Consider the following 16,640-nt stretch of genomic DNA (forward strand, 5'->3'; position numbering starts at 1 on the left):
AAGTTGTGGATCGCTCGACCGATGTTTATTAAATATTGTTTATTTAAAAGTCGATTAGTAGTTTTCGGTGGCTTTGTTGCGTGTAATTCCCTAATTGTGGTATTTTTGTAACTAGATACTTAGATATAATCTCGACAGTACACATAAGTAGGTAGGTAGATAATTATTAAATTTTAATTAGGGAATTCAGATTTTATAAAGTTTAGGGAAGCGAGGCACAAGCGTAGCTAGAGGGATTCAAGTAGCTGCAATACTACGTCACAGTCTGTCAGTGGCGTGCATTCCATATATGCATAAAAGTAGTGCTTAGCCAACCCTCAGGGCTTTTCTGGGCCTTCAGATGGGCAAAGATTGGCTTTGAAAATGAAAATAAACTAAAAGTAAAAAATATATGAAAATGCCATCTTGTTTATACCGGCCACACTTCTATATAAATATGGCGCTCTCTTGATACATATAATTTCAATCTCATATTAGTGAGGGGAAAATATCCATTGCAGAGTAAATCCATTATTTATCACTCGAATTAAAACGCCCTCTGTACTAAAGTAGTGGCAATGCTGGACAACTCTTGTTGGGCAGACGAAATCAAGCAACTCGAAGAGAGCCGCTCATAAGTGGCACAAGACTACAGTATAAAAAAATATTCACGTAATGAGTACTTTTGAAACGCCAAATTTGTATGTTTGTGTTTACCAGATTTGATTCGAGTAGAAGCCGGCAAGCATGTTCCTCCAGCTCCTACCCATGTTAGTCGAGCAGAGACAGCGACGACTAGTGCTGTGACTTTATACGTAAATGAATGATCTGGATCCGATTCCAGGCTTAGGCATATACGAAATTAGATATATGTTTCAGATCTGTTCCCAGTCGTGTGGCATTTGCGTGAATACTTTGATGATGATGAGTACTCTCATTACTTTTAATTAATAAACTTACCTAGATAGCATAATAAGTACTTATAAGGAGATACCTAGGCATAAATCAATCGTTCACCACAAGACAACGCCCGTCCCAATGTGTTTTTTTTTATTCTTCTGTATTTTTATGTGTGCAAATAAATAGTATAAATAAATAATAAATAAACGCCCAAATCTTTATGCATTCGATTTAGGCGATGCCTAGGTTTAGTATAAACTTGCATCAGAGACGTAGGTAACACATAAAGATTAGGTTACCTACTAATGAAGGATAACCGTATATACCTATATACGAATATTCTTCGTTGAGATATACGAACCTACGATCCTTTAGGTTTTAATCCACCTTTTGATAGATAAACTGACCAATTGTGAGTTTTTTGAAACTGCTGCTATCCAAGGATTACATAAGCAAAAATTATATAAATGCGTTAATCTACCTACTTCGCTATTATTTACGTATCATCATTTTTGTAATTGGAAGCTCGTTGGAAGTTATTAGGTACGTTTCGGGTGACATTGCTCATTATTAAAAAGAATTAACTATAACTGTCATTGCAGTTAGCATGTCGATTAAGGATCACGATGTCCACATGTCGATTCCCGGGAGAGGCCCGAAATTGTTAGATTCCGACCACCGAAGTTACATTACATACCCTTAGATTGGTTTGGATGACAATACATTGTAGCTACGTTTTTTTGAATCTTTCTTAATACGATATAACGGATTCTCAAAAAATTCGGTTCAATTATTTTTTATTCACTCATATGATATGGGTATTGAGTGTTTGAGTTTGCTGATGAGAATATGAAAAGTTGGTTTAAAATAAATATTATTTGCGTTTGCTTTTCATCACGAAGGTCTGACGATTACAGCTTCGGTATTTTCACGCATCGCAGTGTTCTAGGAAACAATTATGCCTTCACTTTACCGTTGAGATATACCTTACAGTTACAGACGGACAGTAGGCGATAGAAATACACACGTTTTTCTTGCCTAGCCTTTACATGCAAGTCGACACTGTCATGGTGACATGCCCACTGGCAGTTTATGGGTGCATTAAATGCGTTGAATTTTTCCAAACAATGCAATTGCTTATAATTGCGATCACGTTAGACATCCAAATAACCATGAATTAGATACACTGTTGCGGAAAAAAATACCGCACAATTCGTTGTAATCACTCGTCATAATAATTATGGCATAGTTTTTAACATAGCTAGAGTTCCAATTATTTCAGAAAATACATACTATTCATAGTTATACCTATATAAGAACACCTGGCTAATTAAGCCTACCTACGCCATCTCTACCGGTGAATTATTAGGATTATGGCAGTTATATTAAACCAATACCCCAAATTGGTTTCCACGCAGCATCGTATCGGAAAACTAAATCGTTTGGCGGCACGTCTTTGTCGGTAGCGTGGTAAATAGCCAAGGCCGAAGCCTCTCACATGACGAAAATTACATACATTTCCATAGTATTGCCAAAATAAAACACCCAGATTCATGTACCCATAAATTTTATTGTTAAGGGAAATAAAAAATTGCAGGGTTGTGGTTGTAAATGCACTTAGTCACGTAGAATGATGCCTCGCAGATATCTTTGTATGATTCCGCTGAAAAAAATATAGATCAATAAATAATAGGATGCAAAACATTATGGCTCTATGTTCTCGTGTGCCAGCGATACAAACACTTCGTTATCTTATATAATATGTTAGCAATATTTCGGTGTTTCATCCAAATTTTTCCAAATTTGCAATATTGCTTTAATCTTTCTTGGTGCACGAAGGTAAACATATTTTTAATTTTTTTACTAAAGGCAAATTCAAAATTAATTTATTTCAAGTAGGCCTAACCTAACCTTTATAAGCACTTTTGAAAAGTATGTCTGTTTGTACTGACTCTACCACCGGTTCGGAATGCAGATTTTACCGAGAAGAAGCCGGCAAGAAATTCAGCAGTTTCTCTTTTCCAACATCATTTTACAATTTAACAAACATTGTTCTATTTAGTGTAAGATGAAAGCGGAGCAGATTGCTTCCAGGCAAACTTGTCATTAAGAAATATAGTAACTTCTATGTATTAAATGTGTTTTTATACATTGTTTAAACTTATGTAGTGGTAAATCTAATTTTACCTTCGGTATCGGTTATAAAAGCATAAAGTACCTACTCAGCCCCACCAGGATTTTCTGCACTTTTCTAAGACGATATGCTGATATCACTAATTTATGACCGCAGAGAGATATAGCATTAGGTTTCATCATCATCATTATCAACCCATTAGCGGTCCACTACAGAGCACGGGTTTCTTCTCACAATGAAAAGGTATGTGGCCGTAGTCCATAAACCTGGCCAAGTACGGATAGAAAACTTTCACACGCATTAGAGAACATGGTAGAGAACTCTCAGGCATGCAGGTTTTCTCACGATGTTTTCCTTCACATTCACAAGTGAATTACATTGTTTAAAAAAACACACATAGCTCTTAAAAGTTAGAGGTGCGTGTCGATAATCGAATACGGTCTAAATAAAAGGTAGGCTGAAATCCTTACCATGGGATTCTTAAACGAACATAGGTACTTACAAACTTTTTTGCAAGCCGTTATTGCATCTTTAGCTGGTTGCTTTATTTCCTCTGGAAAAAGTAAATCTGCTTGTTTCATCGCTGCTTCGTAGTTAAGTTTATTATTTTTCACCTGTGAAATTATACCACGTAGTTAAAAAAATTTTTTCATCCCCCGAGTAAAACATGACAAAAAGTAAAAAATACATGTTTTAATTATTTTTTACACAATACGGTGTAAAACAGTATGGTATCATAACATTAACTAGGGTATCTATATCAATGTCTATGTCATCGAAGTTCCCAAACGAATGTAGCGATTTTGTTGCGGTTATTTATGTTTAGAAGATGACGTTATCAAGATGGTTACATTTTTGAAGATCTTTCGAAGCATTTGACAACAGGACGCAATACTCAGTGCGTTCAAAATCAGTGATATTGTCTAAATTAAGGAATTAAAGTTTTTATTAGATAACTCTTTCCACAAGTTAAACGCGGACGAAATTGCGGATCATAATGCATCAAGGAAATATCCAATGAAAATTGTTTCCCGTTGACTGCCAAAAAATCAGTTTATTGTTATTTCGTTTACCCAACATTCGAAATAAAATATTAACGAATTTCTTTACCAATATTTGAATACATACCGCATTAGCCATCTTCATGATACAAGCTACATAACACATGACCTCTTTCTCTTCTATGAATACCCCCTCACTCAAAGGATCGATTTTCTCTAAAAATACAAATCGTTATTCAGTAGGTAACTACATACATATTCAACGTGTAAACGAAAACCTAAATAATACTTTAGAGGCTTAAGAGGTACATTACTTACTGTCTTTGAGACATATCAGAAATGCTATAAATAATAGTTTTAAGAATACCATTGCCATAGTTTTTACTGAAAGAAATAAGATACAGCCCTAAACCACATGCAAAATTAAAATCACGTGACTTCGGCCCCTTTATTAAGTACGTGCCGCTTAATTTAGGCACTATGCACGTGTCGGTTTTTATCTTCAATAGGGTTGTCAAAAATAAATATGCTTCTTTTAATTTAAAGTTTTTACACGGTGATTCCTTATGAAATATACCTATGAACCCTTCAACATTATTTCGTAATTCCGTAACACGATGTGTAGAAAGCAACAAATAGAAAATACTTTCAAGGGGGGTCCTATTTCTTTTTAAGAAAGCTCTGACCAGAAGATGGTCATAGAGTGCTTAAACACCCCTTGCCCCAGCACCCCGTGCGACCAGATAATAACGAAGTACTGGGCCACATACCAACAAACAATTTACAGTGTCGGTTGAGTGGACGATGTCCCCATTTCTTACGTTAACCGGACTTTGGTCTCATTCATATAATCTTCTTAATCACCGTTCGATCACCTCACTCTCCCACCGTAATCCTGATCCGAGTGTTATAGGAGACGTTCTAATGATGTTGTTCATTCCGATCTTCTTGGTGACGCTGATGAAAACAAAGGTAACCTACCGGGGTGGCTACCCACAATCCGACAAAAGAATAGACTTTCTTTATGTGGTACGAATTATCAGCTTACCATCTGCAACATTATTTTTTGGTTGACAGGTTTTTCGCATCATCTTTCCCGTTGATTTTATTTGTTTCATCGTCATCTGGGTTAAAACATATATGTTTAGTATTACGATTGAAGTGGTTGATAACATTCAGTGCAGTTCCTTGGAGAGGGACCTAGTTCAATCTCCAGCACATATCTCTTAAATTTTTGAAGTTAAGTGCGTTTCAAGTAATTCCCCTGGTTTAACGGCGAAGGAAAACATCGTGAGGCAATCTGCATGCCTAAGAGTTTTCTACTATGTTCACAAAAGCTTGTTAAGTCTACCAATCTGTACTAGGCCAGCGTACGGTCTTAACCCATCTCACCCTGAGAGGAAATCCGTGCCCTATAGTGGGCTGTCAATGGCTGCTAATGGTAATGATCATTACTAGCATTGGTAAATAAGTGCTAATTTTGATGTACCAAATCCTAAACAACATTTACCTGACAGTAAAAAATTGTTCTTGTTGTTTCTACTTTTTCTAATTGTTTAATTCATTATTCCCTGTTGTAAGTATCTAATATATTTTAAGGGCTCAATAGAGTTTAGGAATACTTTGAATTATAAGCAATATTGTGAAGTTATTGACAAGGGCAGCGATTCTTTTTGGAAGCTTAACTGTGCACAAAGGTTATAATATAATATTATGCCTGCCCTTTTTTTGTCCTCCTGCTGAGCATATGCCCTCTCTTTCATAAGAGGAATTTGGATTTTAGTTGTGGTATACAATAGTTATCAATAGAACTCACCGCGTTACAAAGTGCAATTGCGACCAGAAATTTTACGACCGCTATAAGAATGGACATGGCCTATTCTTTCAGACCTTGATCTTGTCTGTCCACTTATATGAAGTGCGATAATTGATTAATGACAAAGCTACCTTTAACACTTACTGGTGATGGTGTTGTTATTGACTCCATGATTTATGGGAGCCTTCTGTCGGACTCAAATATAGACTACAGTGACTTTTTAATTTTTGAGTCAAGAATATTTTAAGGTATATCGTGTTTGGAAACAATTAAATTGAACTAAGAGAAACAAAGTATGACATTAAAGAAGCCTGAATACTCCCTCGCACTCAATTCCTATGACAAAAATAATAGCCTCGTCAAACTTAGGTACCTACTCAAGCAGACTTGACTTTTTTCACTGGACTTTGGAGGTTTGCTGTGGTAGCGGTTTATTGGTTTGGCCACGTTAAGCCGTTGGTGATGATAATTATCTCAAATACTTGATTATTATAACTAAGAGTTGAAGTTTATTGAAGAAACCGACCGAATTGAAGAAGCTAGGTGGATCCATACCCCTCTCCCCTGGCTTAATGAGGATAAATGAGGAAGCCTCGGCTGCTGTGGGAGTTAAGACAATAGTTAGGCGGATTGTAAGTACATATAATTGGTAAGTCAAGTTGATATTAGTATTCAAAAATTATGGTCACCAGACTAAACGCGAAAGAGTAACTAGGAAGATAGATTCCAATTACCAACGTTATAATTTGTACGGTTTAATAACACGTCTATGATGATATGCACAATAGACAGATATCTACTTATTTCACAATTTTGAGAATTATGAGTTTTTCTACTTCATGAAACAGAGACTTCGTTAACAATATTGATATCAAGGAGTAATACCCACTTTACTGTAACGTGTTATAGTCGATCCTTGAATGGGTACTATTGAAGTTTGCAATTTCATACTACCTACTAGAGTACTCATAGATATACAAGCGATTGGAATAAGGACCAAAGGATATTTGTTAAAAAGGAGTGAATATTCACCTGTTTTGGTTCACCATTTACTTTAGTGGAAGAAAATATATTTTGTGCAGATCCCACATACCTAGTGCGAGGGATAAATAAGGAAAAGAAAAAAAACCTTCAGGTTTTATTTTCTTGAATATTATTTATTTGTAACAGTTCAAGGTACGTAGAAAGCACGTTGCGTTTTTGATATAAAAATTTACGACTTGTCAATATTTTTATCTAGTTAACCAAATATCATTAATCATCATTAATAGCCTATAAAAGTCCACTGCTGGGCTAAATGCAACCATGGACTTTGACATACCATAATCACCACGCTGGGCAGACGAGTTGGCGCAGTAGATGGTAGTAGTAGCACAGAGGACGGTGCTGCCTATTCTCCGTTATATTTCCCTTAGTCCTCCCCTTACGACACCCGTGGGAAGAGGAGGGCTGGTGACATCTGTATTCTGATCTGCCGTCACTTCACGGTATACACATAAATACACGTAAATTACATTGTAATAGGTAAGTACTATACATGTAGCATAGGATTTATAACGAGGCTGCTCTTCTTGACAATATGACACTAATAGCATATTCAGTAATGTTATCAATCATTCAAATGTCTCTCGTTCTTTTATTTAAATACCAAAGTAATGCCTTTATAAAGTGATGTATATGGAAAAAAATCCGAGTTTACGTTTTGCTCTCCAATATGGTTAATCTAAATCCTTGTGTTGGCTTTTTGGTTCTTATGTTGTGTTTTATGCACTATCAATCAATATATGCGGTAAGAATAATATCTCCCTTATTTAACGTTTAATACTTTCTCCCACGTGAATCAATTGGGCTCAAAATTTCAATTGGGCTTTTTCGGCACGCACGCAACGAAAGAGAGAGAGAAAAAAAGAGTAACAGACGATTTTCGGCACAGCAACTTTGGGGAATATGTAGCCCTCATCCTAGATATTGCCATAGCATACTTTAAAAACAGGAAAACTTAGAGCGGCATTTCGAAAAACACCCTTTATTACTTATGCAAAATATCTTAAGACGCATGCCTCACCTCTGTAAACAGAGTTGGCATGCGTCTTTGGAAATTCTTAATCCCGAGAAAACGGTCGCAGCTGTATTTTTAAATAACTGAAATAAACGAAGTCGCCAACAAAACTATAATATTTTTTAAAAAGTGCAAGTGCCGACATTTTTTGTATAAGCTTTTGTAAAATCTACCTAAGTATGTATTTTTTTTAATCCCTAAGATGACAAGACAGCAACTCAAGAACTCAGGAAAACTCATGAAAAAATCATGTATGCCGAAGAACGATGTCACAGAGGGTAATTATATATTTATTTCAATTTCAAAATGTTTGGTTCTAATCCTTACTAATATTATAAATGCGAAAGTGTATTTGTTTATTGATTTTGGCATTGAGTTAGCGCCAAGGACGGAGAGTAACTTTAATTTACTGTTCTGTACAGGTACATTGAGTACAGTGTATGTATTAATTTTTTGTACCTTAGTTAACGTTTATTATTTTTAGAACAAGTTGGCCAAATAGAGCAAGGAAAATTTATAGAAGAAAGAAATGTGATGTGTTACGTTGCCTGCGTTTATTCAATGACTCAAGTGGTACGTACTTCTGGCATGTTTTATCTAGTTATCACAGCATAAGTCATAACTAAGCATGCATTACACCTTAGCTGGAAAAAAAAAATACCGATAATATCTCTAAACCTTTTAGCGGTTTAACGATTAGCTTTTCGACAACAGAAGTAAAGTTATTACTTTAGAAACTACTAAGAAAAATTAAATTTTTTTACGAGCTAAGCCGCGGGCAGACATCTTTGTAATTTGGTATACTTACATGTCTTCATGCTATGAAAAAGGACTTTCTATAACGATCTCTCAAATTAAAAATTGTTAACGAACGAAGTTTTAGAATCAACTCTAAAGTCCACGCAGACGAAGTCGCGAGCAGAAGCTAGTAATTTATATTTTTTTACTTAAAACTAAATTCAAGAGCCCTGGGTTTTTCTAGAAACCCACAATAATCTTAGCCGTGTATTTGTTTTGTTCATTAAATTTAATTAGTTAGATGATGATTCATAATCATATGATTAAATACTAAATTATACAACGATAGATATAGTCTCTTTTTTGCTATGCTTAAAACCAGGCCGTATTTGCGAGTTATTTCTCCAAATGTTTTTCATCAAGGTATTAAAGCGAACTAGAAGTTCGCAAATCTGTACCTGCATAACGGTAGTATAAGTTATACTAACTTCTAATGTATAACGTAATATCCAATCTTGATGTTTCTAGCAACCTCTAACGTTTCTAGGTAAAAAACAATAAATTAAATCACGAGGCCGTAATAAAGCAAGTCGATATGATGTTTCCGCCTGATATGAAAGATGCGGTTAAGGCAGCTGCGGAAAACTGCAAGGATATAGGTAAGTAAGATAACTGCTGCGTTAATCCATCTTTTTTTTTGCGTGGTGGAAAAGCTTTATTGCTAACTCCGATTCTTGGGCAGGACGGAGGTTAAGTGGGACTCCCCCCTCTGAAAGGGGGTTTACCCAAAGTTTAGTTAAAGACCACCACGGCATGTTCGTCTTGTTGGCTTTGACAGGCGCCCAGGGAACACCGATATATACTTCCCGAACGTTTACCACCTATCCCAAACGATTGCTGCGGCTCCCGTGCTAACGAGGTGGGGAACAGGAGAGCTTGAACCCCTCCCTCAGGCCGTAGAGGCTTGTATAGTGACGGGTAGCTAGCCTAATAGCTACCCGCCGCCTCCCAAAAGATGCTAGCGAGCGGCGAATTGCCACCGTCTTCATCCCACTCGTCTACGTCAGAGCTGATGCGTGTCTCGAGCCGCTCCGCCGCCTCCTTTTACGATATGACGTATTCGCAGAAGTCGGCCACGGCTTCTCTCGTTATTTCTCCTGTAGTTGTTTGTACCTCGTTTGTACCCGGGTCAAGTCAAGTATAGGTAGGTTCTCTGTCAACACATTATCAATAGGATAATCCCAGGATAAAGGCCGTATTCCACCACGCTTGCCCAGTGCGGATTGGTGGACGTGTGTCCATTGGTGGAAACAAACTGAAAATTTTTATTATGATATTATTCCAATGATATAGAATATAGAACGTATATAGGTAATCCTATGATTCAGTGACCAGACCAGAAGAAGGACGTTTGTTTCTTGGTAAGGTTTTCAAATAAATTGATGTTAAGCGGATCGAAACAAAAACATGAAGAAATTGACCATTCAGATTATCCCGATGATCCCGATGATGATTTTTTTATTTCAGGCAAGAAATACAAAGACATATGCGAGGTTTCATATTGGACGGCCAAGTGTATGTATGATTATGATCCGAAGAATTTTGTATTTCCTTGAATTCTGGCGATTAAAGTTGCTTAACTTATCTGTTTTTTGTTTTTTATCTTTTGATCATAGATTTTTTGATTTAAATTAAGAACATAGAATTTAGTGCAATCTCACCTAAATTAAAGTGTATATGTTGCTTGAGATGGTAAGCTTTTGCCTAGAAAATGCGTATTCGTTCTTATTTTAAAGGTATAATCCGGAAGTTCGATCTCGGAAAGACGTTTCAACTCCGACGCGTTTAAAAATAGAACACGCAAATAGCATCGTGCGTGTTGATGGGTTATTGAGGTCATAGAGATTTTGCGCCTAATTTCTTGATAAAATGGTCAATGGGGAACATATATCGAATAGTTCCTTAGCATTCTCCAAAAAATATCATTTTTTACGACGGACCGACTTTTTCACGTAAACCCTCCTTTAGACATTTTTTGTTAGTGGAATAACCGCTACCTTTCGGTTCAAAGTGGTAAGGTTAGAATCTTAAGCGCAATTTCAGTCTGTCTCCGAGAATAACCGCCTGATATAATTCTGGATCATATTGGAGAACTTAAACTCATTGTAATCAGAAGGTATCTTTACATACGCAACTGGTGGATAAAAAAACTGATTGATGCTACACTGGTTCCACTTATAAAGCGTGTAGACTGTAGCGTGTACAGATCTGCGCAGCCGTAAACAAGAGAACATGCTTAGAATACCTCCCATAAAACGGCTTAGAGTCACTCAGCAGGCGATGGACAGAGCTAGCCCAGAGCATCTACGTGATGATCAGAAATGAAGAAACCAGGGATACCGACATAGCTCAGTGTGCTGCGAAGCTGAAGTGGCACTGTAAATAATAGCATGAGTATAAGTACTCAAGGCAGACAAACGATATAAAAGATGTCCATTGGATCCAAACAGCACAAAACTGGGTGACAAATCCCTACAAAAGCCTTATATTCCGCATTGGACCTGCGGATGAGATGATGGGAATCCTTTATAGTAATACGAAGTGTGTCTATACATAACGTATTTATTTGCAAGTACATTATGCAAATACCTTTAATTACTTTAAATTCCAACTGATTACGTTTTTTTCTGAAACATCTCATCAAAATTCCTTTGTGCTGCTAAAAATTACGAGTACTTAAAGATACCTAATAATACCGACTAATAATAACCTAGCCCTGCCCCGTGGTTTTCCTGCTTTAGCTATAGGTTGTAGCGTGATATCCTATAATAAATATCTTCAATAACCGAGGAACATAACACAAAAAACAATCGAATCGGACTGGTTTGTTCAAACATACATATACAAACATACGTCTAACGCTTCATGGTTCGTGATAATACTGCTTTGTTTTTTGCTTTCCATTATTAAGCAATTACCGGTCCACTACAGGGCACGGGTTTTCTCTCAGAATGAGAAACGTTAAGGCAGCAGACCAACACGTTGGCGGCGTGAGGATTGGTAGACTTCACACGGCCTTGAGAATTCACCTTATGGAGAACTCTCAAGCATGCCGTGAAAGCAAGAAATATTTAAATGCTTAAGTTAAAAACGCACATTACTCCGAAAATTTACAGTTCAAACCTTTGCATTTACATGCATTGAATTAAAAAAAAATGTAAGTAGGCAAAAAAAGGTCTATTAATTAACTCAGATTGGGTTGGAACTTCCTGATAATATGCAAACACACAAACTGTCCAGTCTTATTAGTGTAGATAATAATAGGATAAGATTATAAGGTACGAAGTATTTTGCTTTATTGCCCTCAACATAATTACCCGTAACGAACGTTAACTGCTAAGTCTCAAAACGTTTTGTTAATATATCATTACGCAGAAAATTAAGGGTTAGAGAAAATTTAGATTTAATAGGCCAGTGATTTGAAAATTTTGATGTTTAAATTATACCGATACTAGCAGTTTAGTTTCAGTTTATATTTGGAAACACGTTGACACAATTTTCCAATTATTAGTGAGATCTTTTTAGAATGTCTCAACTACATAATATTGTTTTGTGTGTATTACTTTTTACGAACATCCACTTTTCACTGCAGGTATGTACATTTTACTGTTTTATTTAACTGCTTTCGGAGGACTGTGTTCCGATTCAACCATCGATTAAAGAAGGGGTCCATGCTCGGAGTATCTATATGCAGCTGGCGCCTGGCATAGCTCAGCGACTTGGGTACATAGTTCAAAGGGCTGATATACGTAAGGGGTTCCAAGAAATTGTAAAGTTGCTAGTCCTTCCAAGACAATATGAATCAAACGAGTAGCAAGGAGCTGTTGTATACAAGACTGGAGGGTGGAAATCACTGAGCAAGATGAGAGACGTGTAACAAATGCATGCAATGCAGTTCATGCATTAATCGCTACAAATGTCATTTAAAAATGCTAAAAATAACCCGTTGCAAGGTTATCAACATTTCTTATTAATGCAAGATGCGATCATGTGTTTGTTTGTTTGTTTGATACCTGTGTTCGACTAAACCGTTGAACCGATCTCGATGAAATTGGCACACATGTAGCTCCAGGATGGAGATTGCAATAGAATAATATTCAACCCGGAAAGGCTGCTGATAAAAATTACCCAAGGGATAAAAAATAGCATTTTATACTAATAACCTCTTGTTGAAATTTTGCATAGGAATAGCTTTCAGCCATAGTTATTATTTTATACCGGGAAAATAAAGGGCTCCTGCGGGATTTTTAAAAATATATCGCTTCACGTTAAGTCACGGGCTAAAGATAGTGATTGAAATTTATAAATGCTAAGAAACAACATTTTATTAATACGGTACCTATTTGTAATAATCTACCAATAGCAAAATTATTGTGTAGATGTCGAAGGAGCAATTAAAGAAAACTATGACGATTATGAAAAATCAGTGCATGCCGAAGAATGGTGTTACTAATGGTATGTATTTTAGTCATCGTAATAATGACAGTTTTCATCATAAATAACCATATTGTTAGATATTTGAAAAAAATAAAGCTTAATCTTTGAAATTACCTCAGCTTTATACGATATATGGAACCTAAAATTTAGTATGGATAGGTACTTAAGCAGGCGGAGGTTCATTTAAGATCATGATAAGTCTTCCGGACTTCAGGAATCAATGTTCCTATCACCTGTTGGTATCTAGAACCGATGGCTAAACATGCTCTCTAAGACCCAGGGATGGTATAAACTGGGAATTTCCGGACTTTGAATACTTAATATCTCAAAACATGTGACCTAAACACATGCAAACTAAAGACAATTAAGGCAGAGGTTTCACCATCATCATCATTATAGACCCACTGTAGGGCACGGGTTTCCTCAGAATGAGAAAAGTTTAATGCCCGTTTTCACTAAACCTAGGCATCGCTTAAATCGTATGCCCAATGCTGTAGGCGATGTATTTAAAATATAAAAATTATGTGCAAGTTACAAGGTACAAGTACACACACGGCAGCAGAAGTATAACTTCTGAAAGTACCCAACGAGAGATTGAGGTGGATGTAGAATATCAGAACTATTAGGATTATTAAGGTTTATTTTTTAATTTCCATGGTAACTAGAATAGGTAAAAAAATGTAAATATTATTCTATCTCACTCACATTTATGTGTTTGTGTCTCAAAGGACTTATTTTTTCGTTTCATCGAGTTTCAAATCACAACGATTCTAAAGAAGTTTTACTTCTAAATTAGTTTCACCAACTCTTAGGTGATAACTATTTGAGAACGATCTATGTATGCCTAGGAATTTCCTTAGATTGTTAGTCGTTTGTAAAAACGGGCATAAGTCGTGTGCTTAAGTGCGAATTGGTAGACTTTACACTCCTTTATATGTTTATTTATTGTTATTAGGTACACAAAACAGGTAACAACTTAAGTTAGATCCAAATATAAGTAATAACAATAAAAGTTTGATAGATAGATAGATTATTATATTTTTTCACTTTTAATAGTTTTTGGAGAAGTCTCATGCACACAGGTTTCCTGACGATGTTTTCCTTCACCGTTAAATTAAGTGGTATTTTATTGTTTAAATTAAAATTTCAGACGAAGTTGGTGAGATTGACCAAGGTGTATTTTTGGAAGAACATAACGTTATGTGTTATATTGCATGCATATATAAAAATATACAAGTGGTAAGTATAAATAAGCTTATGTTGGAAGAAACATTTCTAATTAATATTATAAATGTAGAAGTGTGTTTCTTGTATTTCCTTCACGCCCTTGCTAAGAAACCAATCGACTTGATTTTTCGCACAGAGTTAGTTGAAAGGACGGAGAGTAACTAAGGCAACTTTTAGTCCTCATAACATAAAATTCTTAACAGTGGTTTACAAGAACATTCTTTTTTTACACAAAAAAATTATCTTTCATTTCGTCCTAAAAAAAACAACCAATGATGATTCATTTTTAACATAGATATAGTTGAAAGAACGAAGAGTAACATCGGCTACTATTGGTCGTTGAAATCTTACATTATTTTATTGCAATTAGGTATGTGTAAAAACTAATTTACCGCGGGCAACACTGCGGGTTATAAATGTTCTTGTGTAATAAAATGGTTTTAAGGAATATGATTTTAATTTAAAGATAATCTTTCAGTTAAGAAACAACAGACTGGACAAGGATTTGATAACAAGGCAAATTGATATCCTGTATCCTGCAGAGATAAAGGAGGCAGTTAAGAAATCTGTTAGAAAGTGCATACCTGTTCGTAAGTTTTGTTAAAGACGCTTCTGTTTATTCAATTATAAGTAAGCTAGACTACAATCTCACCTGGTGGTAAGTTATGATGCAGCGCGCTAATCTGTTTAGGGTTAGACAGTTAAATTAAAATCCATAACCCCGAATCGTTTTCACGGCTTCGTACCCGGAAGCTATATCACTTGGCACGTATGTGTCGGTGGTAACCAGCTACGACAGAACCATCGCATCAGTGGCAACGCAATTTCAAATGAATACTTAATATTTATAACAACTTAGCTTAGTTATTAGCAGAATTCACGGTTAGCCGATATCTTGTTGTTCTATAACCTACCTCGATATTTAGTTATTACCATCTGAATCCCAGACATATTCCACTTACATTTATTTTGTCCCGAACTGGGATTCAAACTCATGCTCTTGTGATCTACAGACGAACATGCTAATCATTTGACCACGGGGTGGTTGTTACTTGTTAATGAGCTAGTGAAAATGTTTTCGTTACTCTGCTGTTTTCTTTTCAGAGAATTTATATGAAGATACCTGTGAGGGAATTTTCTACGCAGCAAGATGTCTCTACGCAGATGATCCATCGAATTTTATTTTTCCTTAAAATTCTGAAAAACTTAGTATATAACACAGTGTACGCTCCTAAATATGTTATACGAATATATTATGTTCATACTGTACGATTTCATAAATAAAATAATAAATTTATGATAAAACGAAATATTCATTATTATTTTTTTCAAAGCTGTATGAGCGCCTAGCCTTATTGCAGTTGCTGGTATAACAATTACAAAATTTAGTACTTAGCACTAATTATAAGTTGTTACCTTTACAATACCTCTGCATTAAGAAAACAAATACATGCATGGAACAAACAAACTGCATATTAGTATGAAATCCCGTAATTAATCGGTCTTTATATCAACCTAAGAAGACAAACTTAGTTTTATTTTTTTCTGTTCACTGGAGAATGTAAAATGGATCGTAGAGAATTTTCTTTGCTTATAATAGTTACTGTTTTAACTTGTGGTACTGATACTGTAAGTTGAACTAAGTTTATTTACATAATAAATTATATTATTATATAAAAATTTATAGCGTCTTTAATTTTATTTAAATTCTGTTCTATAAGGTACATTTTTCTAAAAATATTTCTATCTTATGATGATTAAAATTATTACCATCACGGTTACACCTAATTTTCCTCGTCTTCATGCACTGGTAGATAGCAGAAATTTTACGTTTATTCGGATATATTTGTCTAATTTTTTGTATCTATATTAATAATTAAAGGACAGAAAAAATCTTTGCTTATTTAGGCTTGTTCCACTAATACAGATTGACCTCTTCCTAATCATAAAGGTTTTTAACAAACTGGATAGAGTTGGAGACGGTCATAAAAAATATGCTTTACTTGCTTTAATCCAACTATGCATTAGACAAAATCTCCCGAGGGGTTTGAGGGAAACGTGCGTAGAGATCGAATATTTGTGATGCTCTGTATAAAAAAGTTATAAATTACATCGTATATTTATTTGTGTGCCGCAGTGGATATTGTTTTTAAAGTATAGTGCTTTTTTCTGTTCTCATTTGGCACAAATAAAAGACATATAAAAGAATTGAATATAATTAACATGCTTTACAGATGACTAGACAGCAGTTAAAAAATTCATCCAAAATGTTAAAAAAGAGTTGTATGG

General features: G+C 35.4%; 2 protein-coding genes across 3 annotated transcripts; one reads left to right on the forward strand and one right to left on the reverse strand.

Annotated features, from left to right (window-relative positions):
* Nucleotides 1-2,429: 2,429 nt before the first annotated feature.
* On the reverse strand, nucleotides 2,430-5,887 carry LOC120631386 (general odorant-binding protein 72-like). 2 transcript variants are annotated; one of them, XM_039900924.1, is made up of 5 exons: nucleotides 5,831-5,887; nucleotides 5,063-5,138; nucleotides 4,142-4,230; nucleotides 3,516-3,627; nucleotides 2,430-2,542 (listed from the first exon to the last, which is right to left on the reverse strand). In XM_039900924.1, exons 1-5 carry the CDS (start codon nucleotides 5,885-5,887, stop codon nucleotides 2,454-2,456), a joined length of 423 nt encoding a protein of 140 aa, XP_039756858.1. In that variant the 3' UTR covers nucleotides 2,430-2,453. The 2 variants fall into 2 exon arrangements, with proteins under 2 accessions (XP_039756858.1, XP_039756859.1); XM_039900925.1 differs by lacking the exon at nucleotides 5,831-5,887 and adding an exon at nucleotides 5,525-5,546.
* Nucleotides 5,888-7,554: 1,667 nt separating this feature from the next.
* On the forward strand, nucleotides 7,555-15,592 carry LOC120631760. The gene is made up of 11 exons (XM_039901438.1): nucleotides 7,555-7,619; nucleotides 8,092-8,167; nucleotides 8,374-8,462; nucleotides 9,175-9,286; nucleotides 10,155-10,231; nucleotides 12,063-12,072; nucleotides 12,203-12,279; nucleotides 13,067-13,142; nucleotides 14,275-14,363; nucleotides 14,830-14,941; nucleotides 15,456-15,592. The coding sequence occupies exons 1-11, from the start codon at nucleotides 7,584-7,586 to the stop codon at nucleotides 15,542-15,544; spliced, it is 843 nt and encodes a 280-aa protein (XP_039757372.1). The 5' UTR covers nucleotides 7,555-7,583; the 3' UTR covers nucleotides 15,545-15,592.
* Nucleotides 15,593-16,640: the final 1,048 nt, after the last annotated feature.

This window comes from Pararge aegeria, chromosome 18, assembly GCF_905163445.1.
Source record: "Pararge aegeria chromosome 18, ilParAegt1.1, whole genome shotgun sequence".
Taxonomy (NCBI): domain Eukaryota; kingdom Metazoa; phylum Arthropoda; class Insecta; order Lepidoptera; family Nymphalidae; genus Pararge; species Pararge aegeria.

Bases quoted from the DNA above. Each gene is read 5' to 3' on its own strand.
- LOC120631760 (XM_039901438.1), top strand. From the start codon at position 7,584: ATGTTGTGTTTTATGCACTATCAATCAATATATGCG. The intron at 8,463-9,174 runs GTACGTACTTCT...TAACGTTTCTAG, and splicing joins TTTATTCAATGACTCAAGTG to GTAAAAAACAATAAATTAAA. The intron at 9,287-10,154 runs GTAAGTAAGATA...TTTTTATTTCAG, and splicing joins GGAAAACTGCAAGGATATAG to GCAAGAAATACAAAGACATA.
- LOC120631386 (XM_039900924.1), bottom strand. From the start codon at position 5,887: ATGTCCATTCTTATAGCGGTCGTAAAATTTCTGGTCGCAATTGCACTT. The intron at 3,628-4,141 runs GTATGTATTCAA...ATAATTTCACAG, and splicing joins TCATGAAGATGGCTAATGCG to GTGAAAAATAATAAACTTAA. The intron at 2,543-3,515 runs GTAAGTACCTAT...TATTTTTTTCAG, and splicing joins AACGGCTTGCAAAAAAGTTT to CGGAATCATACAAAGATATC.